General features: G+C 38.7%; 1 protein-coding gene across 2 annotated transcripts in view; it reads left to right on the top strand.

The window, feature by feature from the left end:
* ANKRD28 (ankyrin repeat domain 28) overlaps positions 1-26,174 on the top strand; it is a 137,241-nt gene extending 111,067 nt beyond the window's left edge. For both annotated transcript variants that reach the window (XM_060248723.1, XM_060248721.1), the window contains exons 13-28: positions 126-194; positions 1,822-1,962; positions 5,072-5,183; positions 5,705-5,731; positions 6,791-6,865; positions 7,085-7,286; positions 12,824-12,911; positions 13,713-13,830; positions 14,385-14,604; positions 16,772-16,859; positions 16,954-17,037; positions 19,102-19,247; positions 20,165-20,247; positions 20,846-20,928; positions 21,600-21,691; positions 24,223-26,174. In XM_060248723.1, coding sequence (XP_060104706.1) covers positions 126-194; positions 1,822-1,962; positions 5,072-5,183; positions 5,705-5,731; positions 6,791-6,865; positions 7,085-7,286; positions 12,824-12,911; positions 13,713-13,830; positions 14,385-14,604; positions 16,772-16,859; positions 16,954-17,037; positions 19,102-19,247; positions 20,165-20,247; positions 20,846-20,928; positions 21,600-21,691; positions 24,223-24,509 — 1,915 coding nt within the window. In that variant the 3' untranslated portion in view covers positions 24,510-26,174. The remainder of the gene's footprint in view (positions 1-125; positions 195-1,821; positions 1,963-5,071; positions 5,184-5,704; positions 5,732-6,790; positions 6,866-7,084; positions 7,287-12,823; positions 12,912-13,712; positions 13,831-14,384; positions 14,605-16,771; positions 16,860-16,953; positions 17,038-19,101; positions 19,248-20,164; positions 20,248-20,845; positions 20,929-21,599; positions 21,692-24,222) is intronic.
* Positions 26,175-26,377: the final 203 nt, after the last annotated feature.

Genomic DNA, 26,377 nt, shown 5'->3' with positions numbered 1-26,377 from the left:
TAGCCTGGTATGATGGTATAATTTTGAAAAATATTGTATGGTATTTGTAAACCACTGCTGGTTTGTGTAATAGGGCATCTCATTTCCTTCAAAAAAAGCTTTCAGTATCCAATTTTGTTTTTCAGAAACTTGGAGTGCCTAAATCTGTTGCTCAACACAGGTGCAGACTTCAATAAGAAAGACAAATTTGGAAGGTAAGTCATTATGATCTTTTTCTATACACAGAATTTATCAAATAATTTCACCATCTATCGTAAGAGCTCAGAATATCTGATCTTTGTCTTGACTAGCAAAAAAATGCTTAAATGCTTGTCATTTATTCATTCTACTTAATATTTTGTCTGTCTATCATAAACATTCCATTCCATGATTGACATGGGTAGCTTTTAATGTGAAGAGTGTCTGCTTGAAGTATCTCAGCTTTTCTGACCTTTATTGATAAATTTCAAGGCCAACCAAATTCTTTTGGTCAGCAACCACATTTCCATCTGTTACTGGTGAAGGTCAGCTTTTAACTTGTGCACTGGGAAATATTCAAATAAGTATTAGAAAAGAGCAAGAGTCCAGTAGCACCTTGAACACTAACAAAACTGGTGTTTCAGTGTGAGCTTTCATGAGTGATTGTGACTCACAAAAGCACAAACCTTGCCACAAATATTGTTAGTCTTTAAGGTGCTACTGGAATCTTGCTCTTTTCTATTGCTGCAAACAGACTACCTTGATCTTCAAATAGGTATTGTATGCTAATATTTAACGTTCAGTTGGGCTTGCAATTTTCTGCCAATTGTTTTAAGTAAGTGACCCAGTCCCACCCTCTGTGACAATATTTACCAATGTATTTTAGAATTATCAAGGGAGGCTAAGGGATGTTCAGAATTGTGAGTTAATTACTTTTCATCTGTAACAGATTGCTCATGGTTTGCTCTGAAAAGAAGCTTGTGAGTCTACTTCTCAATTGGCTAGAACATTTATAGGCATTTATAACGCAGAAAGTCACAGATGTTTGTATTGATGTTGTCATCTCAACCTGTCACTTAGTTCAAATGAGTAGTTATTTATTTACTTAGTGCTAGTTCTGGAATTGGGCAGTTATGTACTCCTTCTAAGAAAACACAAGACCTAGTTTGCATCCCTGTGTGCTTCATGGTCTTTGGTCGAGATATTTATTTCCTTTAGGCTAACCCTAATCCTAAACATCTGGTTTTGGTCTCATTTTGTCTGCCTCCAAAACCCATACCTAATAAATAAAGTTACTCAGCTCATACTAGTTCCTCCTCCCCATTTGCTGTGAGGGAGCAAGATGGCTCCTTCTCGCCCCAACTACTAAGCGATGGCAACTAGATACCCTTACATAGGGCCTATGGATAATATAAAGTAATGCATGTATACCTGAATTTCGCAATTAATATCTGAAAGCCAGTCCAGGATTCTGGCATACATGTATTTAATTTTATATTTATAGGATTTTAAATGCATAATTTCTGTGCATATATGTCCAGTACCATCTGAGGCAGTAGAAGCATGAGAAGGGGGAAGTTGTAATCTCACTTCGCTACTGTTTACAAAGTGATCCTAGGTTATGCTGAGACATAATCTGTGCTATTATGTCACTTAGAAATCTATTTATTATAATTTTTGAAGATATAAAACAGCAGAGTAAGGCTGGATTTACCTCTGTTAAGTATATACTCCTCTGATAAAATTATTTCATAATCAAAAGATTGAGAGAGAAATAGTTTTATAGTAGTTTTGTAAGCAGGTGTCAGAAGCAGCTTTGTTATTATGTTCATAACCCTTTTTTCCTGATTAAATATACCATAGAACTCCGCTCCATTATGCTGCTGCCAACTGTAATTACCAGTGCCTGTTTGCCCTTGTGGGTTCTGGAGCTAGTGTAAATGACCTTGATGAAAGGGGCTGTACACCACTGCACTATGCAGCTGCATCCGATACTGATGGAAAGTAAGTATAGCAGAGTTTTCAGAAATCTTGTTGTTTAAAGACCCCTGTGCCTAGTTGCTAGTCTGAGTAATCATCTGCATTTTATTTTTCTCCTTTTTAGGATATCATGTTAAAATAACAGTATTGCTAGAAGGAGTCAGTACACAGTGACTGTTGAACTACTTTTGTCCTTCATATGTTCATTTTTCTGCACAAGTTAACAATAAGAATACAAATATTTTTTTTTGTATATAAACAATTTTATTAGTAACATATGGTAGTAGAACTATTTCTACAGCTTATAAAAAAAAAAGCCTTAAGATGAAAACATCATTCTACCCCACATCTTACTTTCCTCCCACCCCACCCCCCAATAATTGACCCCCGCCAGTGTTATTTTTTAGAAAACAGATATTAAAGGTACCTTTAACTATCAAGAAAAAACAAAAATTGATTAAGAAAGAAAAAAAAGAAAAAACCCTTCAAAAGTTATATTCTTGTCTTAAAGGTCTTAATCTTCAAAAATTGTCCAGTGTCCTTTTATTTTCCACTCTTTTTCTACATATCTTCTGAATTTCTTCCACTCCCGATTAAAGAGTTCTAAATCGCAGTCTCTTAATTTTCTTGTTAGCTTATCCATTTCACTCCATGACATAACTTTTAAAGTCCAGTCCCATTTTTCTGGTATTTTTTCTTGCTTCCACAACTGCGCATACAATGTCCTAGCAGCTGAGAGCAAGTACCATATTAAAGTTCTATCTTCTTTTGGAAAATTCTCCATTTGTAATCCCAGCAAAAATGTCTCTGCTTCTTTTTTAAATTCATATCCTAGGATCTTAGATATCTCTTGTTGAATCATCTGCCAAAACATTTTAGCTCTTTCACAAGTCCACCACATATGGTAGAAAGAGCCTTCATGCTTTTTACATTTCCAACACCTATCTGGCATCTTATTGTTCATCTTTGCTAATTTTTTTGGAGTCATGTACCATCTATACATCATCTTAAAACAGTTCTCTTTAATACTGTGACATGTTGCGAGTTTCATAGAGTTTTTCCACAAATGTTCCCAAGATTCCATTTTTATTTCTTTATTTACATTAATTGCCCATTTTATCATTTGAGATTTCACTACTTCATCTTCTGTAGTCCATTGTAAAAGTAATTTGTACACTTTTGAAATTAATTTCTCATTATCTCCAAGCAGAACTCTTTCCATTTCTGTTTGCTCTTTCCTTATTCCTTCAGCTTTGATATCATTCTCCATCAAGCTTTTTATTTGTTGCATTTGAAACCAATCATATTTATAATTCAATTCTTCTGCAGTTTTCATTTCTATTTTCCCACTTTGTATTTTTAGTAGTTGGTTGTATGATAGTTGTTTTTCCTTAACTGTTTTGGCCGTTAACTTTATCACTTCAGCCGGCACTATCCACAGAGGTCTTCTCTCATCGCCATATTTCTTGTACTTTATCCACACATTTAGTAAGTTGCTCCTTATATAATGGTGAGAGAAAAGACCGTCCATCTTCTTTTTCCCATAGTACAAGTAGGCATGCCAGCCGAATTTTTTCCCATGGCCTTCTAACACTAGAAGTTTTCTATTTAATAACGTTATCCATTCTCTCAACCATACTAAACAAATTGCTTCATGATACAGTTTCAAATCTGGTAATTGAAACCCACCTCTCTCTTTTGCATCTATCAGGAGAATACAAATATTTTTGTTGGACATCCATGCAAATAATGTCCATCTCCCAAGATTTGAGGGGTCATCATTTTAAAATTCAGTTATGATAAAGGGGAGGGAAAGTCACTTCTTCATAAAGACATGACAGAACATCAACTTTCAAGGAAGGTGTCAACATTTACTCTTTCTTTAATTTCATAGAGTTAAAATATTTTTCCCTAAACAAGAGGGAGAGTTTTAATTCAATGTTAACTTTGTTATCCGCTTTTGTAAAACGCAAAGAGGAATTTATAAGTTCAGGAACTGTTACAGGTGGCTATATCAAACAGATAAAAGAGGAAGTCAGAGCAACAGTGATAGGGAAAAGAAACTACATATATTTGGAGGGATTTTCCCCTAATGCAGTCTCATTTTGTGGGTGAGTTGCTTCCTGCTGTAAGCCGCTAACAATGCAATTCTAAATAGAGTTAAACCCTTCTGAGCTTATTGCCTTCATTCGGACTGTTCAGGATTGTTGCAAATATATTGGCGCTGTACCTAGGGGCAAACATTACCCATACCCTGTTCCTTCCAGTAGCTTTTTTTCTTTTACCTAGGGAATTTTTCCTGAAAAGAACTGTATGGATTACTAATTATGATGTGGTAATTCTTAGGTGTGCACAGAAATAATTCCAAAAGCACTTTCATGTAGGGCAATGTGGGATCCTGGCAGGTATATTTATCATTCCTATTTTCAGTCTTTCCTGCATGCCTGAATTTTTCAGCTGCAGTCCAAAGTACCAGAGTATCTGTCAGATATGATGCCCTAGTTGGCACTGAAATGTCTATTTTTGCAGAGCTGGGAGCACAAATTCTAAAAGCTGTGTTACGGGGATTTGAAAATGATTCAAAGAATGAAATTCTGAAATGATTGCTTTTAACAGTTTGTTCTTCTGAACATATGTCTTCTGGTGATATCCAGACCTCTTTTTTATTGCTTAAAAAGTAACTGAACAATGTTCACAATTCTGTTCCTGTATATTTGCTAATGAACTGAAAGTTGAAAAACCCTTTCTGTATAGTACAACAAGAATTTCTAGATGAATTGAATAAAGTTTGAGTCCAGTGGTACCTTTAAGACCAACAAAGTTGTAGTTAAGGTATAAGCTTTCGTGTGCAAGCACACTTCTTCAAATACAATGAAATGGAAATTACCCGTCCATTCATATAGGTAGAGGGTGAACAGTAAATTAGTATACAGCATAATGAAGATGTTTAACAGATTCAAGGACCAAACAGTACTTTTGTTAACCTTTATGGGGGAATGTTAACTCTAATGCAAAGCCATGACAGCACTGAACACATGGATAGCATTGTCACATTTCATGGTGCCAATCACCTATTCATTAGGGAGGAAGCTGGGTTTCTCTAGTTGCTCAAAATAACATTTATTTTTCATAGGTGCCTGGAATACTTACTAAGAAATGATGCAAATCCAGGTATTCGAGACAAACAAGGATACAATGCTGTTCATTATTCTGCTGCTTATGGTCATCGCTTATGCCTTGAATTGGTAAGTGAACTTAAGTATGAAAATTGTTTGGAAAAACTAGTTATAAAGCTTTTGTTTTTAATTGTTTAATGTATTATTGAGACAGTATGTGTAGGGATGTTGTTGTTTTGATAAGAAATAACATTATTTATTAAACTAGTAACACAATTTGTGGCTTGTTTTGTGTATTTAAATTTTTAAGGTGGGGATCAAGGATTACTTATGGCATACTTGAGAACTTGGGCTGCCTAGTGAGATTTTTAACTTTTTTCTTTGAATTGCAAGTCCATATGCTGTAACACAAACGACTCCTGAAAGTTTGCTGTACTTTCAGAGGAGGTTTGCCTTATGTTATAAAGAGCTGCTGTTGAGGAAACACATGAAAAGCAGACAGAAAATAGATTTGCCAAGAGTTATACATACTTGGATTACTGGCTATTTGTGCGTATTGATTTAAATTATGAAGTAGCTATTTTTTTGCCTGTGAACATTAGTATTAATTTATTGTACTAATTTATTGTACTAATTTGATTTCATTTCAGATTGCCAGTGAAACGCCTCTAGATGTTGTAAGTATAAAAATACCTGATTTGAAAATACCTATATATTTACAATGTTTTATACCCTAGTAATAATAAAGTGCATACTTTCCTGTTGTGTGTGTGTTTTGAGTGTTGTCATTGACTTATAGTGATCCTGTGAATTAATGACTTCAAAAACATCCTGTTCTTACACATCAATATTCGCTATCTCCTCTGAGCTGATTTTCGAATTAGTCCCGGGAAAACTGAGCTATTTGACAAAAATCAGAAAATAGCTAATTTTCTCAAAGTCCAGAATGCCTTGGAAAGCGTATTATGCTCTTCAGTAGATAAGTGGAAGCATCCTGCCCCCAGATTCTCAACCCAGCTTACTTGTTGCTGTGTAGGCAGGGAATAGTGACAGTAGATCAACCAGGAATGCATCTGGGAGAACAAAGGAATCTCCCTGCCTGTTTCTTCCTCTCTCCCTAACAAATACTCTAGAGAGGAGAAAAGATGTGTTTCCATGCCTCTCTCCCTTCCTTAGCACCCTGAGAAATGTAATTTCATGGGTCCCTGACAAAGCATGTTATAAATTTACAAGAGCTGCATTTCCCAGAGCATACCGGACACCTCAGATGCTGCCAAAATAGTATCCTGAGTACCAAGGAGGGTGGTTCAGAGACTTCTTATTGCTCTGATCTTTAGGCTTCTGCAATCATCTTCTTCTGCAGTTAGCAGCAAGTAAGTTGAGGGTGAAGAGGAAAATTCACCTCAGAAATACAGTCTGAGCCAGATAAGAATCCAGGGGTATAGTCCTTACTTTTGTGCTGAAGAAGAGCTTCGAGAGCTGCTGAATGAATTTCTAGCACTGGGAATGGGAACTTCAGTGGCATTTGTTCTTGAGATTTTTTCCAATATGGGCATGCGAGACAAAAGAATGAAGATTTGTACACTTTTTAAAAATGAAGCAATGTATACAATTGTATAAAAAGCCCAAAACCCTCAATCTACAGCTTGGTGTTTCAGCTGTCAGTGAACTCTTAGGGTCCTGCAGTATGTCTATCCGTGCAGTAAATTATTTTTAATTTATCAACTTTTTTTTAGCTAATGGAAACTTCAGGAACTGACATGCTGAATGATTCAGACAGCAGGGCACCAATTAGTCCATTGCATTTAGCTGTAAGTAATCAGTTCAACAAATATTGATTATTGGTCTTTTTTAAAGCATGCACACATTTTTCTGGATGATTTAACATAGCTTTGATTCACAATTGGAGTTTGCTTACAGGCTAGTAGTTACTTACATTTGCTAATACTTAAAAGTCTTAAAATGTGACTTCAAACCTGATCTTATTTTTAATTATGTGTTGTAATAGCATCTCTATTAACATTTTTCAGGCCTACCATGGACACCATCACGCTTTGGAAGTGTTAGTGCAGTCTTTGTTGGATCTTGATGTCCGGAACAATAATGGAAGAACGCCTTTGGATCTTGCTGCTTTTAAGGGACATGTTGAATGTGTGGATGTACTCATTAATCAGGGAGCATCTATCTTGGTGAAAGATTATATTGTAAAGAGAACACCAATACATGCTGCAGGTAAATCTTTTGAGGGTTTTTTTAAAATTATAAATTAAATAGAAAAAATGGGTTAGCTCTGAAGATTTGATTCTCTTACTGTTGTTTTTTTAAGGTTGATGGTTTTCAAATCGTTTAGGTTTAGCAGTGATTAAAAGTCTTGTATTCCATGGAGCCGTTATCCTAATGTAAGCATTTTTCTCCAGCAGAAAGAGAACTTTGTAAACGAGAAAAGTTCTTTCTGGTACAGGAGAGCACCTCTAGTAAAGGAACAGATCTTCAGGATCCAGCCCTAACAACTTTATTGAAGCATTAATCTTTTGTGGGTAAGAACCCACTTGATGAGATCCATGAAATGAAACCTCTTGTCAGTGAAATACATACACAGCAAAGGGAAAGAATGTTTTAAAACCCCTTAACATGCAAGAGTTATAGATACATACTAATCTAGCAATTTCTTGTTGGAGTATGCCTTTGAAGTTCCATGGTTAAAAATGGCATTTGTTAGATTAGCATCAGTGAGTCCTGTGGATTAAAATATTTTCCCCAGGTTTCTGGATGTTGCCTCTTTTGATGTAATTTTTTTGTCCATTTTTATGTAAGGACTGGTCCATTTATCTTAAATAACAGAGGATATTGTTGTGTATCATGTTGAATGATGAATAGGCTTCTGATCATATGGTTGATGTTACTAGGTCTAGCAGTAGTATTGCCTGAGTAGATTTGGAGATAAAGTTGATATTGGAGCTTGTTGCAGGGATATTCTGCATAAGCTAGGGCTTAACAGTCCCTAAACCTTTTTTTAACTTCTACTTAATTATCTTAACCTGTTCTGGTAAAAAAATAAATATTAAAACATATTATTCCAGCATGAATTTTTATGAACTAGAGCCTGCTTTTTCATATGCATTGTGGGCAATCATTAGGCAAATATTTTAGATAGTTGATCATGGGGTGGGGGAATGGGTTCAAAGGGCCATGAAATGCAGAAAGTACCGGATGTGAGAGAAAAGTAAGGAAGTATAGAAGCCATTCACAGTAACAAGTAACTCTTGTTTTGCTAAGCGGTTAACACAGGGAACACAAGGGTCTATTCATTCATTGGTTTCTGTGTAGAGACTAACCTGCTTGTCCAGTATATATACCAGAAGAGCATTGGTACATAATGACTTATCATATTAAGAGGATAAACCCAAGATGGCATAGCTGGTGTTCTTAGGTTCTGTAATAGCATTTTCAGAATTTATATGGAAAAACAGTTGGCATCTGGCCCCCTGGGTTTATGTGTTTGTTAGGTGGCTGATTGCTGTATTTGTCTTAGGTTAAAAGGGTGGATATGAGAGAGAGAAATCTAGGTTGGGCTGGCTTTATGTAGGAGCAGTAGATAAGAAAAGAAGAAGATGATGAAGAAGAAGATGATGATGATGATGATGATGATGATGATGATGATGGATTTATATCCCACCCTCCACTCCGAAGAGTCTCAGAGCGGCTCACAATCTCCTTTACCTTCCTCCCCCACAACAGACACCCTGTGAGGTGGGTGGGGCTGGAGAGGGCTCTCACAGCAGCTGCCCTTTCAAGGACAACCTCTGCCAGAGCTATGGCTGACCCAAGGCCATGCTAGCGGGTGCAAGTGGAGGAGTGGGGAATCAAACCCGGTTCTCCCAGATAAGAGTCCTCACACTTAACCACTACACCAAACTGGTGTAGAGAAGCCATGTTGGATCAGGCCAATGGCCCATCCAGTCCAACACTCTGTATCACACAGTGGCCAATCTATCTATCTATCTATCTATCTATCTATCTATCTATCTATCTATCTATCTATCTATCTATCTATGAAGCTGGCTATGCTTGGAGCCGCCACCACCTCCTGTGGCAGTGAATTCCACATGTTAATCACCCTTTGGGTGAAGAAGTACCTCCTTTTATCCGTTTTAACCCGACTGCTCAGCAATTTCATTGAATGCCCACGAGTTCTTGTATTGTGAGAAAGGGAGAAAAGGACTTCTTTCTCTACTTTCTCCAACCCATGCATAATGTTGTAAACCTCTATCATATCACCCCACAGTCGATGTTTCTCCAAGCTAAAGAGCCCCAAGCATTTTAACCTTTCTTTATAGGGTAAGTGCTCCAAACCTTTAATCATTCTAGTTGCCCTTTTCTGCACTTTTCCCAATGCTATAATATCCTTTTTGAGGTGCGGTGACCAGAATTGTACACAGTATTCCAAATGAGACCGCACCATCGATTTATACAGGGGCATTATGATACTGGCTGATTTGTTTTCAATTCCCTTCCTAATAATTCCCAGCATGGCGTTGGCCTTTTTAATTGCAATGGCACACTGTCTTGACATTTTCAGTGAGTTATCTACCATGACCCCAAGATCTCCCTCTTGGTCAGTCTCTGCCAGTTCACACCCCATCAACTTGTATTTGTAGCTGGAATTCTTGGCCCCAATGTGCATTACTTTGCACTTGTCCATATTGAACCTCATCTGCCACGTTGATGCTTACCCAGCCTCAACAGATGACCACATGGTATTCTGTTGTTAATCTGCCTTGCGTCTCTCTGACTTACAGTAGGTTATATTTAAGTACCAGCCTGGATGCAAGCCTGTGCCCGAGCTATTGAAGCATATGTGGTTGCAACATAATGCTTGGCTATACATAGTGAACTGCGTGCTGGAAGCATATAGATTTTATGTAGCATTTGGTGGATTTTGGTATTAGGTGCTTATGTGTCTATGAGGTAGTGGTACAGTGATGTTCAAAAATTTCCTCTTACCACTCAATTACACCAGTTGTTAATGGTCACTCACTGGTACTTTTCTTTCAACTTTTGCAAGCAGTGTTACAACTATATCTCTTACATTCATGGTTTTTAAACTTGCTCTTCACAACTTTTTGTCCTTTTCCTCCGTTGTGTTTATGGTTGCTTTCACTTCATGTATCTGCTGAAGCGGACTCTAATTCATAAAAGCATATGCTTCAGTAAATCTGTTAGTTTGTAAATTGCTGCAAGACTTCTTGAGTTTGCTGCAGCAGACCAATGTCCCCTCCCCATCAAAATCTTTCCATGAGATAATATAATATGTACACACTAGTAGCAGATTGTAACTTTAGATATGATAATCATAGATGGACCTGTCAGTTTCTGAACTGGAACACAGACTTCAGTTGTTTAACATCAAACCAGGACTTCTAACTATAACAGGATTTCCCGGACAAAAACTGGATGAAGTCAGCTATAAATGCTGTGAGCTAGCAATCATTTATGTTAATTGATAATGAACATTGTATCACATGCAGGAATTTAATGGTTTAATTGCTTTTTATTTTTCTTTTTGTTCTGCCTTTCATATCCACTGTGCATTTGGTCCAAGGGCCTGGACAGGGCCACAATTTTCCTCTTGTGAAACAGCTGCCAGTTTTCAAAAAGAGCAGTTAGTTCCCAGATGTTAGTTTCATCAGTTCTCTTTTTAAAAATTAGAAGTATGTTCTTCCTGTTTGTGCCTCCAATATTGAAATCAGGTTGTGCGTGCTTTATTTTTTTAAAAAAAAATGTGTATGTGATGATGCTTGCTAATTAAATGGAGGTTTTCTAGTTGCAGATAACCAGTAAATGTATGTGTGTGTTTAAGATTTTAAAAAGGGTGTGTGTACCATATATAGTTTTATAATTCAGAAATATTGTTGCCATATATTAGTTCTTAGTTTTGAATGTTATTTACATATCCTGAGGATTCTTACAGTTATGAGCATTTTGAAGAGATTTGACTTGATGTAAAAGCTTAAAGAGGCAGTGGTTCATCTGCTTTTTAAAAAGCCATCTTTGGACCCGATGATCCTGGCCAATTACCACCCAATTTCAATCTTGCCGTTCCTGGGTAAGGTAATTGAGAAAGCAATGGCAGAACAGTTCCAAGCTTTCCTGGAGGATACCTCTACCCTTGACCTCTTCTAGGCTGGCTTTCGTCCTGGCCATGGGATGGAGACTGCTTTGTTTGCCCTCACAAATGACCTTAGAAGGCATCTGGATCAAGGCAGATCAGCGCTGCTGTTGTTGTTAGACCTTTCAGCAGTGTTTGACATGGTTAATTATGATCTAATGACCCACGGCCTTACCAACATTGGAGTTCAGAGGGTAGCCTTACAGTGGTTTTCCTCCTTTCTCCACGGTTGGGGACAAAGGGTGGCGATTCGCGAGCAGACTTCTCTGTGGCATCTGCTTGAATGTGGTGTACTGCAGGAAGTTATTCTCTTACCAGTGATGTTTAAAATGTACATGCGTCCCCTTGCCCAGATTGCCCAAGGTTTTGGGCTGGGTTGTCACCAGTATGCAGATGACACCCAGCTCTATCTGTTGATGGATGGCCATTCAGATACCACCCCAGGCCATCTGACAGCTAGAAGCCGTGGCTGGATGGTTGCAACTAAGCCGACTGAAGCTTAATCCAACTAAAACGGAGCTCCTGTACTTGAGTCGGTGGGGGGGGGGGATTAAGATCGGGCATCTGACTCCCCACCCTGGATGGTGCTCCTCTTGTGCCTGCTCAGAAGGTGAGGAGTTTGGGAGTGATACTGGCCTCCTCCCTTTTCATGGAGGCTCAGATAATAAAATCTGCCTTTTACTATCTTCTGCAGGTCAAACAGCTAGCACCCTATCTGACTCTCTAGGACTTAGCTACAGCAATCCATGCAATGGTCGCTTCCAGGATGGACCACTGTAACTCATTCTACGCAGGCTTGTCCTTGAGGCTGATTTGGAAACTCCATCTGGTGAAAAATGCAGCAACAGGGCTGTTAACTGGATTGCCTTTATGGGCGGGCAGTCAGCCGATGTTGTGCAAATTGCACTGGTTACCTATTGAGTACCAGATCCATTTCAGGGTTCTAGTACTGACATTCAAAGCCTTACATGGCCTGGGACCAACATTCCTGTGGGACCACCTCCCCACATATGAGCCCCGAAGACTGTTGCAATCTGCTAATCAACACCTTTTGGCCATCCCTGGCCCAAAGGATGTCTGACTTGCCTCGACCAGGGCCGTGGCTTTTTTGACCCTGGCCCCGACCTGGTGGAATCAGCTCCCTATGGAGATGCGGGCCTACCGGACTTACTGCCATTCTGTAGGGCCTGCAAGATGGAGCTATTCTGCCAGTCTTTCGGTTTAGGCAAGCGGGTGTCCTTTCTCTACTGTTTATACCATCCATTGTCCTTCCCTAAATGATTCACCACCTGGACTATTATATTCGGGCCGATAATCATGTCTTGATCTGAAAAATGTGCCCTCTTCACCTGTATTATACTTTACTGAGCTGTGTTGTTTTAATTGTATACTATTAATTTATTGTTGGATTTTAATTGTTTTTATTATGTTTGTAATTCGCCCTGAGCCCATATGGGAAAGCACTGAATATAAATCTGCCAAATAAATAATTAAAATATTCTGAAAACTAATATCCAAAAGGGTTGCTTTAGAATCCTTTTTACTGTTCTTACCCAAAGATCATGTGCTTTCTGATGTTTTATTGGTTAATATTTTACAGCCACAAATGGTCATTCAGAATGCCTGCGGTTGTTGATAGGAAATGCAGAGCCACAGAATGCTGTGGACATTCAAGATGGAAATGGACAGTACGTTGCATGCTTTTTTGTTCCTTTTTGTCTCTCTCTTTTTTTGTATTTTGTGTGTGTGTGTATGTATCTGTACTTCGAAGTCATGGTGACTTCTGGTGACTGACTGCTACTGGGGACCTAGAGGACATTCAGAGAGGTGACTGAATAAAGCCTGCCTCTGTCCTCTCAACTACTGGTATTTCAAGGAGGGTTTCCCATCCAAGTACTTGCTAGAGCTGACCCTGCTTAGCTTCCAAGATCTGACAAGTTCAGGCTTGCCTGGGCTATCAGCTTGGGATATTCCTTTTTGTCTCTTAAATTCTAGTGGTTGCATTAGGCTAGTGTGATTGGCAGGGCTTTCTTTGAGCAGGAACACAGTTATGGCTGGCTATGGTGTCAGAGGTGTAGCCTAATATGCGAGTTAGGCCCTTCTGGGCTTTTTCTACAAAAAAAAGCCCTGATGATTGGTGTATCATGAATTCATTCACACAACTGAATTGTGAAATTGGCTTGTTTCTAGAGAGATCTTCAAATAATTATGGAAATAAAATAATATCAAGGCAACTTTGATGTTGTCTCTTGTTGGCTGCTACAGTGTCATTCTATAATGGGCATCACAACACATGGTGATTTTACTTGTTTATGTGCTTCCTTTGGCACATGGTCTGTTGTGGAACTGTCTTCAGTTGTACATACTGCAGGACTGCTGGTTGGTTAGCAAGCATTGCTTCAGGCCTGTATTTGTTAATGTTGTTCTTTCCTACTGTCTAACTTGCTGTGAAAATCTATGTGTTCTTATTTAGTTTTTTACTCTTCTAGGACTCCTTTGATGTTGTCTGTTCTCAATGGGCATACAGATTGTGTCTATTCACTGCTTAACAAAGGAGCAAATGTAGATGCCAAAGATAAATGGGGAAGAACAGCACTACATAGAGGGGTAAGAGAAGCCAATGTTGCCATTCTCTTCTTGCCGCTTTTTTTTTTTACACAAAGAGAAACACATATTAGCTTTTACTTGTACCAAAGAGAATTACGGAAACCTTTTTTTCACATGTGGCTTGTAGGCACTATCTGCTACTCTTTGTCCATCTCTTGCAGTCAAATGAGTGAAGCTAACATTGTAGACTCTAATGAGGAAATTTCTCAATTGGATCTTTGGGGCTTGCAGTTGAAATGCAATCCCTTGGAATGCAGCAGAGAAATTTCCCATTGTGAAGGTCAGAGTGCTACCTCTTAGTCCAGAGAAGCCACTGAAAGGCAGTGTTGTGGTCTCTTTACCTAACATTTATGGGACCTAATGAAGCCAGGCACCATCACAAAGCAGAGACTGTTGGTGGAGGGTGCACAGCTCCAGTTGAGATCTGCTGTCTCACATAACTGTTGTGTACAATTCTGTTACAGTAGAGAATTTAAGGATCACACAGGCAGTTTTTGAGTCATCTCATCTTGGTTAATCTCAGTGCCTGCAGAAATGTTTGTTGTATTTTGCAGGCAGTTACTGGGCATGAGGAGTGTGTAGAAGCCCTGCTTCAGCATGGTTCTAAGTCTACGCTACGAGACTGCAGAGGACGGACACCTATACATTTGTCAGCTGCGTGTGGACATATTGGGGTACTAGGAGCACTATTACAGCCAATGGCATCTGGGGAGGCAGTACTTGCCCTAGCAGACAATCAGGGATACACGTCATTGCACTGGGCCTGTTACAATGGTAAATACAGTTGTATTTCACAGAATGCCAGAAGTGAACATTGAAAATTATGTGTATGTATAAACAGACAAATGGTGTTGTTTGCTGGCACCAGGCTTAACTGCATTAAGGAATCCAGCAGAATCACCTGCATAGTTTAGTTTTAGTTTAATGCCAGCAAAAAAAGTATGTCAAACAAAGCACAACAGAGTTTTTGCTGATGCAAGAATAAGTAGGGAAGACTTTACCTGATTTCCTTCCATGCTGTAGCTCTTTATTTTCTGTGGCTTTTTGCCTATAGAGATCCCATAATACCTCTGCAAGAGATTTCTGGAAAACTGGAGGCCAAGGGTGTTGGTGTTGGTGAAATTTTGGCTGTATTTTGGAAACAAATGGAAATCTTGGGAAAATTAAACATGCAATACTTAGTTCCGTCTAAAACCTAAAATTAAATTACTGCTTTAAAAACAAAACATGTTTTTGTAAATTTGGTACTGTATAAAATTGTAATTTTTGGCATATTTATGCAAATCAAAATATAAATGCTTTTGCTTCAGTATATAAAATTGCTGCAAACATACCCAGTGCTTGAGAGAGCACTACAAAATGCTGTACCATGTGCTATCTTAGCACAGGTGTCTTAATTTCTGCACCTGAGAGGCAGGAAAAATAAAAGTCCTGTTTTCTACAATTTTACAGTAATTAAAACGGTGTAGCATATTTGAACAGAAGCAGTTTCAGATAATCACTACAGGACTACCAGCATATTTCGAGAGTAAGTTAAACATAACTTTATAACATTGAAAACAGTAGACTCTTCAATAACATATTACCTTCAAACAGATTATATTGTTGATGAAAATTATACACACTTAAACATTAAACATATCCTTGAAAATTTGTGGTAGGCATAGGAATTATCTTCTAATGCTGCGGATGGTCTCACATAAAAACACTCAGTAGTAAGTAAAACCCTGTCTTAAAATGCATTTCACTTATTCCAAAAGACTTTTCAGTGCCGTACAAAATTTCCTACATTTTCAGGGAGGGAAAGGGAAGCAGGACAGAAAAACATGTCCTGATTTTTTCCAGGTTTTCACACTTCTGCTTAGCACTGCCTTTGGAGCAGTTACAAATAGCTGTTGTTGGAAGGGGAAAGATCTGCCAACACCATCTGCCATGAACCACAGGATCCAACCCACAGTTTTATGGATCCTGTTTTTCTGCTCTCCTCTCAAATCAGCAATAATCGGACTGTGTTTTTATCAAGCATTGGTGCTTGATGCTTCCCCTCCCCCAGCCCAGTGGAGGCGCTGAAAATTTCCAGCTCTATTTAGTCTCGTCACACCTCCCAACTCATTGCCACTTATGAATGTGTAGCCAGGGAATCTAACAAAGCAATAGAAGCATCTAGTATAGCTATGAAATAATTATTTCCAGAGGCAAGCTGTTACCTGCAGTGCCCTTTTATGGAGACGTACATATTAAAAAGTTTCAGCTGGTCATGGACTCTGAGAGAAGCAGCCAGTTGCCAACCACACATGCTAGTAAATCCTTCAGTGCAGGCAGGAAAAAGATGTCAGAGTCCACAGTAAACAACATGAAGAAAAGTAGCTAGTTTTTCAGTAACTATAGGGTGAATTCATGAATCTCTTACTCACTTAGTTTCAGCACCATAACTATTATTCCAGTTTTAGTAAATGTATGGAAGTGCCATAGTTATCCAATAAAAGGCATCCAGGACTTAGAATTACCTGACCCAACATTTTATCTATTTATGAGCATTTCAGCAGTTGTTTCCAAAAGCACATAAACAGCTAGAAATTAATTAAATCCGCCTGTCGTTCTGCCTGTTTTCTGCTCTCCTAGTCACACTTACCTCACAAGGGTATCTATTGTGGGGAGAGGAAGGAAAGGAAATTGTAAGCCACTCTGAGACTCCCAAATGAAGGGTTGGGGTATAAATCCAATCTCCTCCTCCTCCACTAAAAAGAGTGCTCACGTGCTCCTTCTACCTTCCTGTGGTTAGGAGCTGATGCAGTCTGACAGGGAGGAGAAAGATAACATTCTGAGTGTGTCAGAATCTTGAATAGTTTCTAAGGTGGCACGTCATTGAATAACAGACCATTATTCAAATTTTTGGTAGTTAAGCTTTCCAGTTTATCTTATTTTGTGCTTGTAATTGTAGGTCATGACAGTTGTGTGGAACTTCTTTTGGAGCAGGAAGTTTTCCAGAAACTGGAAGGGAATTCTTTCAGCCCATTGCATTGTGCAGTGTAAGCAGCTTCTTTATTACTGTGGCAGATATGATTACAGCTTTTAACAAAGTTCATTTATTTTGGAAGTAATTGCCTTTTAAATTTTTGATAGGATCAATGATAACGAAGGTGCTGCTGAAATGTTAATTGATACACTAGGCTCTGGCATTGTAAATTGCACAGATGCAAAAGGAAGGTAAGGTTGTAAATGTTGCATTAAAAACGTGTATTCTTTGATTTCAAATCTGCTTCTCTGTTTTATATAATATAAAATCAAGGCCCTTTTGAATCAAATATCCTTACAAAATACAGTAAGAACATTAGCCGTGAAAGCACCATCTCATATATTGATTGCTTTGATGTAGCACAAAGGTGCCCCTTCTATGGGTAAATAACTTCTTGAATTGTGCCCAAAAGGTGTGGGTGACAGATGTGCTGTTGCAGTGTATGTTCATTGAAGTTTCTGGATTCTCTTTAAGGCAACTCATTGCCACAATTCCTCTGAGCATTGACACATTATTGTATGAATAATCAATATATCTAATTTTACATTGCCCTGAACCTGGCACTGGCCAGGATAGGGCAATTCGTCAAATACAATAAATAATAATAATCTAATTTTCAACATGATTAAATCTGTGAATACCTGAATCCAGAGGCTGGGACCATAGGCAGCCAAGCCATATACTTTTGAAAGCTGAGAAAAACCCCAGATATGCAGAAAAATCTGAGAGAGGAAAATGCACTGAAAGTTTTTTTAAAAAGCCCAAAATAATAGAAGCAGCTCCTGTACGTTGAGAAACAAATGCCCTCAGTGGTTGTTGTTAGATAACACAACAGTACTGTCGGCCTTCCAGCCTTGGTTTCTGTCAGCAGAAGATAGAGGAAGGAACCACAGCTCTTTCCTTGAGCTGTTTTGGTCTTTGAAGGAGAATTCATTGGGAGCAGGCCTGGCAGCAGCTGCTGGACAACTTGATCCCACAGGACTTGGATGACTCACCCAATACTAGTTGCTTGCTACTGTTAAACAGCAGCTACTGAATTAAGCCTATTCTGGTGTAGGGTTAGAGTTTCAGACTCTGGACAACTGGGCCTGGCCCTGCAGCCAGCACCACATGACTGAGTTCTGCCTAGGCAGGCAGCTGGAACTATCCAGAGGCTGCTGGAGGAGGAAAAGCCAAAATAGAGTCTGAAAAGGTAGGGTGGCTGATGGTTGGGAAGGAGAGAGGGAAGCAGGAAAAGAGGAGAGGCTGTTCAGGGAAAGGAAAGAAGAAATAGTGGGGGAGGGAACAAGTTTTTGCAGATCTCCCTCTTGTAATAACTAAGTTTCTGTCCTCAGATAATTCCTGGAGCTGACAAAATGGTTAGTGAGTGGTTAAAGGACATTCTGAGCCATGATCTACATGTGCAAGATCCAATCTAAATAAAGACTTTTTTAAATTTTGGAAACCAGGAAAAAAACAAATACTGGGATGGATCTCAGGGGAAAATGCTGCATGGGATCCACCCTATAGAAATACTTATAAGTATGATTGTTTAAAAACTGTTTTAGCAATGTAAAATTAATCATTTAGAACTTGGATAGCACATAAAATTGTTCCGTTTGACACACTGCACATTTTTATGAGCAAAGCTTTGTCTTAAACAGCATTTCAGTCATTCCAAAAGATTTTTTTCTCACATTTTTCTGTTCTCCCCTTATCGCCCGTGGTTTACCAAATGGTTCACCAAACATGGCAAAGTGTATCAGATGCAGCTCATAGGAGCCATGCACCTGTCTATTAGATGATTAACCAGAATTACCCAAATGGTTTTCTGGGGCAGCAAGTCCAGGATTTAGCTGTGGGAAGTGTTGGTTATAAAGCCATGGGGTGTGTGTAATAGTCAAAACTGATACCTTGGTCTGAGTAGTTGTAGTCTATTCTGTTCACTATCACATTCACCTTTCTGTAATTGCTTTCCTTTTAGTCCTCTGTAGCTCTGTTCTCTTCTCAACCCTCACCCTCCAGAATAAGGCATGTAATGAAATTCAATAGATGTAACTTTATTTTGCCTGTTTTCCATTTTGTTATAGATCGATAACATTACTGTACAAAATATGTACCAATAACGTTTACAGTATAAGGATTTAAATATTTAGCATGCTATTAAGCATGTTTTGTACAATTCATACTTCTGAGTATAGAATCTTATTGAGGTCTGATAAGTAGCCCACTTTCATACCTGCAAAATGTGCTCTTTTTCCCCCCTTTCTCCTCAGAACTCCCCTCCATGCTGCTGCCTTTACAGACCATGTAGAGTGCTTACAGCTTTTGCTCAGCCATAATGCACAAGTAAACTCTGTAGATTCTTCTGGGAAGACTCCTCTAATGATGGCTGCAGAAAATGGGCAAACAAATACAGTCGGTAAAAAAATCCTGTGTCTTCTCATTACTAATAATCAGTAAATAAACTACTGTAAAAAACAAAACAAAAAACCAGAACCCTATTTTAGCACTGAAAAGGGTTGTATATAAATAGTGAAAACAAACTGGCTCATCAGCCAGTTTCACTGTTAATATTTTATTTTTTTAACAACTACAAATGCAAAGCAAGAAAAAACAACAACAAAAATAATCAGAATTTCAAAGCAACCATTCTTTCAGAGTAAGCTTTTTAGTAGGCCAAGCTGATTAGAGCAGAATAGTATTTTTCCATGGCCTGAAAGGGGTTCAAAGAGCTATAGGATGATGAAAACTACATTTTGTGGTGGGAAATATATATGGCAGGGGTGGCCAGTGGTAGCTCTCCAGATGTTTTTGCCTACAACTCCCATAAGCCCAAGCCATTGGCCATGCTAGCTGGGGCTGATGGGAGTTGTAGGCAAAAAAACATCTGGAGAGCTACCACTGGCCACCCCTGATATATGGTATAATAACACTTCAGAGTTGAGAAAGGGCCTTTTGGGGGGGGGAACACAGTGGAACAGAGTTCCAGAACCTCTATGGAAACAAAAATCTCAAAAAATGTTTAAAAGTTCATGAGGGGCACCTGTGCATTTCTCCTTCATCTTCCTCCTGAGAGTTCCAGCACCTCTTTTTTTTTTTTGAAAAAAAGCTCTGATTGAGAATGACCTCTGCTGATGAGCTTTAGAGTAAACACTTGTTTTTCATAGATTCAGGTGGGTAGCCAGTCTGATCTGAAGCAAGGGAACAGTTTTAGTTCAATGGCACATTTAGAACCAACAAAGTTTGATTCTGGGTTGTTCAGTTGTTTATCTTAGTCATCCACAATGTCATTGTAACTTCTTCCTTTGAGTTAATGTTAGCTTTTGTGTCTTTCAGAGGTGTTGGTAAGCAGTGCTAAAGCTGATCTGACCTTGCAAGATAAATGTAAAAACACAGCACTGCATTTGGCTTGCAGCAAGGTATGTATTGTTTTCCAGCTTGAGGCATCTGTCATTTATTGGTGCCCTTGTTCTTTTAGCATTGGCATTTTCTACTTAAGTAGAAACGCAGCAGTGCAGCACTTGAATTGCAACAGGAAAGAGTCTTACTTACTTAGCCTATGAACATTGAGTGAAAGTGCTTTACCTTCCTTACTTTATACTCTGAACAGTATTGTGAGGCAAATAGTTTAAGAACTTCAGACTGAGATGGTGTAAGAGCCTGTTGTTTAAGTTTAACTAGTGGTTTGAACTGTTTACCTGTACTCCTCCATGGATTGAGCAAACAGTACAGGCAATGGGCCCACTTGGAGTAACAAGGGAGACTCTGGGGAGGGAAGGCAACTCAGTTCTGAAATGGAAAGGGTAGGGAGAGGCAGCATTTGGTACAGTGAAAGGAGCAGTCTAAAACAGACTTTACATTCTAATGTCTGTAGTACCTGTATAGCTCAAGCTATCCTTGTCAGAACCAGTTGATTTACGAATGCTTATAACATTACTTATGCTAATGATAAGGGAAAGTTACTTTTTAGAGGAAGGATGTGTGTGTGTGTATTAAACGTATACTTGCTGTCTTTAGGGTCATGAAACTAGTGCCTTGTTAATACTGGAAAAGATTACAGATAGAAATCTCATCAATGCCACCAATGCAGCCTTGCAAACGTAAGTAAAGATTTAGTTAGAAGTACTTTGACTTTGCCAAGGATAGGTCTGTCTTGCTCCTACACATTGGTTTCTTTGTAGAAGAGAAAACATATTGATTTTATGAACTGTATTCCCTCCTATAGAAAATTGTTGGCACTTACTCAGATTAATGACCTAACTGAAAATCAGCTCCATAGAAAGTTTTGTGTAATAATTGGAAAATCTTTTTATATAGGTGGTAAAGTTTTAGTCTTGTGAATAAAATGGATGAAAATTGTAGCTTCTCTGATGGAACAGGGCAGAGTAGCAATTTCATCCCCTTCATAGTGCAGCCCCCCCCCCCCCCAAATCTACGACCTCTGAGCAACCTTTCCAACCTGCTAGGTTCCAATATCCTCAGAACCCCGTTTAAGTTTAAGCCAGATTCTTGAACATTCCAGGTTTACATGGATTGTGATCCAAAAAGTTGCTTAGGCTCCTGTGATGTGTTCCCCATCCACTTCTGCCATATTTCTGATAGGTAAATTCTGCAGTTCCATTTTTAAAATACTTTACCTTATGTGAAAGTTATTCACTCCAGACAGCTGAATTCTGCTAACATCTTTTTCTGTTCTAGAAGTTCTGAACACGTTATGTTCAGTTTGAATGTTTTTGGTGAGTTTTCTCATAGCCAGGTGTTGTCTCCACAGGCCATTGCATGTTGCTGCTCGAAATGGATTAACAGTTGTAGTCCAGGAACTTCTAGGGAAAGGAGCAAGTGTGCTTGCAGTAGATGAAAATGGTAAGTAAAGCAAAACAAAGCTGAACTGAATCAAGGATGCAACTAGTGTCGCATCCAGTTTCCTACAATGGCCAACAAGATGAACTTCTTTCCTCTGCTGTATGGAATTTAGAAGTATTCAGTGCTGTATAGACCCATATCCCAAAATTCAGATCCTTAAATTTTATGTTGATGAAAAAAACTCTACATCACTCACTGCAAAAAATAAAAATGGGAGATGCTGTGCTCAGAACCAACGAACAGCAGGAAGTAAAGGGAAGCTGCACTTGTGCTGTCAAGTTGGTCTTAAGCAGTAGGACCACTGTGACTTTGTCTCAATTCCCTTCCTCTCTTCTCCTGCCTAAGGAGGCATACTTTTGCCATATCTAAGCCTGGCTAGTGTATAGGAGCACATATGCTAGACACACATGATTGTACCATTCCAGGAGTACTTTTTCTCTTTGAAATTATATACCTTGATATATTGAAATCAAATCATTTAATGACAAATGCAATACAAACTACAGGGTGGAAATTGGTCAGTAAAACCAGTAAAAGTTCATTTTTTTTCATCTTGGTCATAAGTTGTTGTTTTTTTTAAATTGGTCAATAAAGTCCCGGGGTTGCCAAACTGTAGCTCTTTCACACATATTGTGTGGCTCTTGAAGCCCCCACCACCCCATTGACCAGCTTGAAGAAGGCATTTCTCTCTTTAAATCACTTCCAGGCCAAGCCAGGCAACGACTTAGAGAAGTTAAAGTTGCTTTCTTTCCACTTTTCCCGCCCCCATTTATTTGCTTTCTTTTCTTCTTTCCTTCCTTCCCACTTTTCTCCTTCCCTCCCTCGCTCCATTGCGGCTCTCAAACATCTGATGTTCATGTCTTGTGGCTCTCAGACATCTGATGTTTATTCTGTGTGGCTCTTACATTGAGCAAGTTTGGCCACCCCTGGTAAAGTCATTATTTCTTTGTTTTTGTGAATGCAATTTGTGGTTTTGGGGGGTTTTTGTGAATGCATTTTGGAGGGAAAGAAGAGGACAAGAAAGATGCAGTGCAGAAAACTGAGGAATGAAAGAGTTCATAAATAACTTTTTCAGCAAAAAAAAAGATACAGAGTAAAAGCAAATACAAGTTTACCTTACAGCAGTTGTTTTCTTCTCATAATGATTATTTTATGTGTGACTTTTAATGTGTTTTATTATTTATATTTCTTTGATTTTTATACTGCCCATTCCCTGTAAACAGGGCTCGGGGCAATGTACAACAATAAATGAACAACATATTATACAGTTAAAACATTACAATTACAATAAAATGTCAGGCAAATTTGCTCAGATGGCAAACTAAATTTCCAGTTATGCTACCATCTTACGGGTGGATTGGGGGGGGGGGAGTGCTAGCCAGATTAACACTGTTGTTGTCCTCAGCCAAACGCCTAGTGGAACATCTCTGCCTTACATGCCCTGCAGAATTTCATCAAGTCCCATAGGGCACAAATGTTACTCAGCAGAGAGTTCCACCAGTTGGGGCCAGTGTACTAAGGGCAGCTGCACTTGGGCTGTCAAGTTGGTCTTAAGCAGCAGGACCAAAGTGTGATTTAAGCAGTAGGACCAAAGGTGGCCCTGGTTGAGGACCACCAAATATCTCTCGGGCCGGGGACTACAAGAAAGTTCTTACCAGTGGAGTATAATGCCCTTTGGGGGATATACCAGGAGAGGCAGTCCTGAAGATACGTAGCTCTCAAACCACTAAGGGCCTTAAAAGTAAACTTCAAAACCTTGAACCTGATCTTGTGTTGAACTGGTAACAAGTACAGCTCATGCAGCACAGGTTAAATGTGTGCCATTCATGGGTGTCCCTGTAAGGACCTGTGCTGCAGCATTCTGTACCAACTGGCATTTCCGGGTCAGTCTTAAGGGTAGGCCCACATAGAACGAGTTACAGTAGTTCAGTCTATAGGTGACTGTGGCATGGATAACTGTGGCTGGGAAAGGTAGGCAACCAGTTACCTGACCTGGTTTGACTGGAAAAATGCCAGTCTGCAACATTTGTGATCTGAGCCTCCATTGATAAGGAGGCATCCAGAATCACACCCAAGTTCTTGACAGTTGGTGCCAGTGTTCAAGGCACACTGTCAAGAGCTGGGAGTTGGCACCCCAACCCCGAATCCTCCCTGCCCAGCCATAGAACCGCCATTTCAGTAGGACTCAGTCTCAGCCAGCTCTGCTTTAGCCATCCCACCGTGGCCTCCAACCCCCCTGCCAAAACGGATGGGGCAGTATCCAGCCGACCACCCAACAAGAGATATAGCTGAGTGTCATCATCTATCAGTAGGCTGAAATTAAATTGTTCAGTAATTTGTCAGTTTTTGGCTAGTATTTTTTTTTTTAATTTTGGTCAGTAAAATCAGTAATTTTGACCCTTTGATTAGTTTTCAAGGCTGAAGCTAAGGAAAAAATACTTGTTGCTGTACCAATAAGTTGTCTTCTAGAAAACATGCAAAGATTTTGTGCTTGACTCTAAACCAAATTATTGATTGTATTTTGACTATAGGTTATACACCAGCTTTGGCCTGTGCTCCTAACAAGGATGTGGCTGATTGCCTAGCTCTCATTTTGGCCACAATGATGCCTGTTTCTTCCAGCAGTACCGTACCTTCCTTTACATTCAATGCCATTAATCATTACACCAACACCTCAAAAACTGTCACCTTTGACTCCTTGCCAATTATCAGGAGTGAACATAGCTCTTACTGTAGTTTCAACAATATTGGCAGGGAAGATGGCTATACATATACAGAAGAAGATGAACTGAATGACTCTGATTCTGAAACCTATTAAGAAGCTCCATTGGAGGTGTAAAGAGTAAACTCAGTTGATGAATTTCAAGATTCTGGTGTTGGAGGAAGCAGTCTAAATATTTAAAAGGACAGCCCAAAGAGAAGATTTTTTTTTTTGAAAAAATGTGAGTGCATATGGAAGATTTGTCCTGCTCCTGAAAGTTTTTAAAAAGCAGGTTAGGCAAAGGTAAACATTCTTGAAAATGCTTGGAATCCATGGTGCAAAAAGTTACATAGAATATTGTTTAATTGCAGTGTACTGGGTTGTCACTGGTGCAGGGAATAATCCCAAGAAGGCTGTGCACCATTGTCTGTGTAAGTGAACACATAGTTGTACAACAAAGAAGACCACAGATTTAAATCCTACCAATAAAACTAAGACCATTTTGAAGGCAATAATTAAGTTTGGTGCAGAAGGCATTGTTTGTGCAGCAAATTGCCAAAGGACCAAATAACTTACACTTTTTAATTAAAAAAACTTTTTGAGAAAACTTGAATAGATTAAGTAAATCGTCTTAACCCAACCCTTGAATTAATTCTGGCAAATAATCCTAGACTTGGTTTTAAATGTTGATTTGTTTTTAATCATTTAACAGCCTTCCGACACTATTAAATGTACCACAAAAAAGGAGGTGTGCTTTTCAGTTGTGTGTGTGTTCTTTCAGATAAGATGGAAAAGAACTTGTCAGTTTTACAGTACTGTAACTAGCTTAGCCAGGTTGCAGTCAGGGTGAATTTTATACAAGTATAATAAAGGAAGGTGAGTTAGAGATGCAGTCATGATTGCAGATTCCCCTGCCCCTTTTACAAACAATCCTGCTGTGTTAAAATATTTTTTTTAATTAAAAATACAAGAAGGATAATTACCTGGACAACTGAGACTGCACCAAAAACAGAACTGCAATATCCTGACACCCTGATAGGCTGCCTTAGAGGAATGGAATTTTTTTACAACTCACCCAGTCTTCTACATCATAAAGTAAAAAGGAGATTTGTGCCTCTGTGGTGTATATAATTTTTTTTAAAAAAAACTCCTAGGGTTTTAAGGCACTGGATGTGGTTATGGGTGATAAAAATAGTTTCCTTATCAAAAAGGTACAGTGTCGGATCTTCGGGAACATTATATACTATTGTCTAGCAGCTTATCAAAAGATAAGTTCCCTCTGCTATAATTAAAATGAATTCTAAGTTTCTCTAATTTATAACAGGCTACTGTAAAAAAAAATTGAAGACTGGAAAACTTTTTACCACTCTAAGCTGAAGTTTCTGTTTAAGTAGAGGTATTTACTTATTTGGTTCTGCTTTAATTGAAAGATAACAGTTATAATTAAATGCTTATGTACATGCAAGGACATTTTCTTGCATGTTGAGGTAAAATACAAATAAATTGCTATAAACTGTACCCCACCTTCTATCCTTTTTTGTATTGTGAAACTGGAAATCCTAATGCCATTGTAAATTATCAGCTTGTTTTCTGAACAAAGTGTGGAAACACAGGACAGTATTTTGATCTATTTGATAATTTTGTGGGTTTTTGAAGAATTAATGAGCATGTACATAGAAATAGCAACTGCTTGAATACTGTATTTACCTGCACTCTTTGAGTACATCAAGATTCCTGTGTATATTTTACAGAGTATAATAAAACCCAGATGTGAGAGTTGTATTTAATGAATAATATGTGTATCAGTGTGGGATAATTTAAGTGTAGATTCTGGAAAGAGCTTTTTACTGGCTGCCTAAGATTTATAGATCTAAAACCATTTTATTACTCTTAATTCTAAAGTAAACACAGATAAGTCAGATACTTAAAGGACGTTGTGTCACTTAACTGGAGTCTAGTTACTTTTACATGTACTTTGAAGGGAA

Source organism: Heteronotia binoei, chromosome 10 (genome assembly GCF_032191835.1).
Source record: "Heteronotia binoei isolate CCM8104 ecotype False Entrance Well chromosome 10, APGP_CSIRO_Hbin_v1, whole genome shotgun sequence".
Classification (NCBI taxonomy): Eukaryota; Metazoa; Chordata; class Lepidosauria; order Squamata; family Gekkonidae; genus Heteronotia; species Heteronotia binoei.
This window is presented reverse-complemented; position numbering and strand designations above follow the sequence as displayed.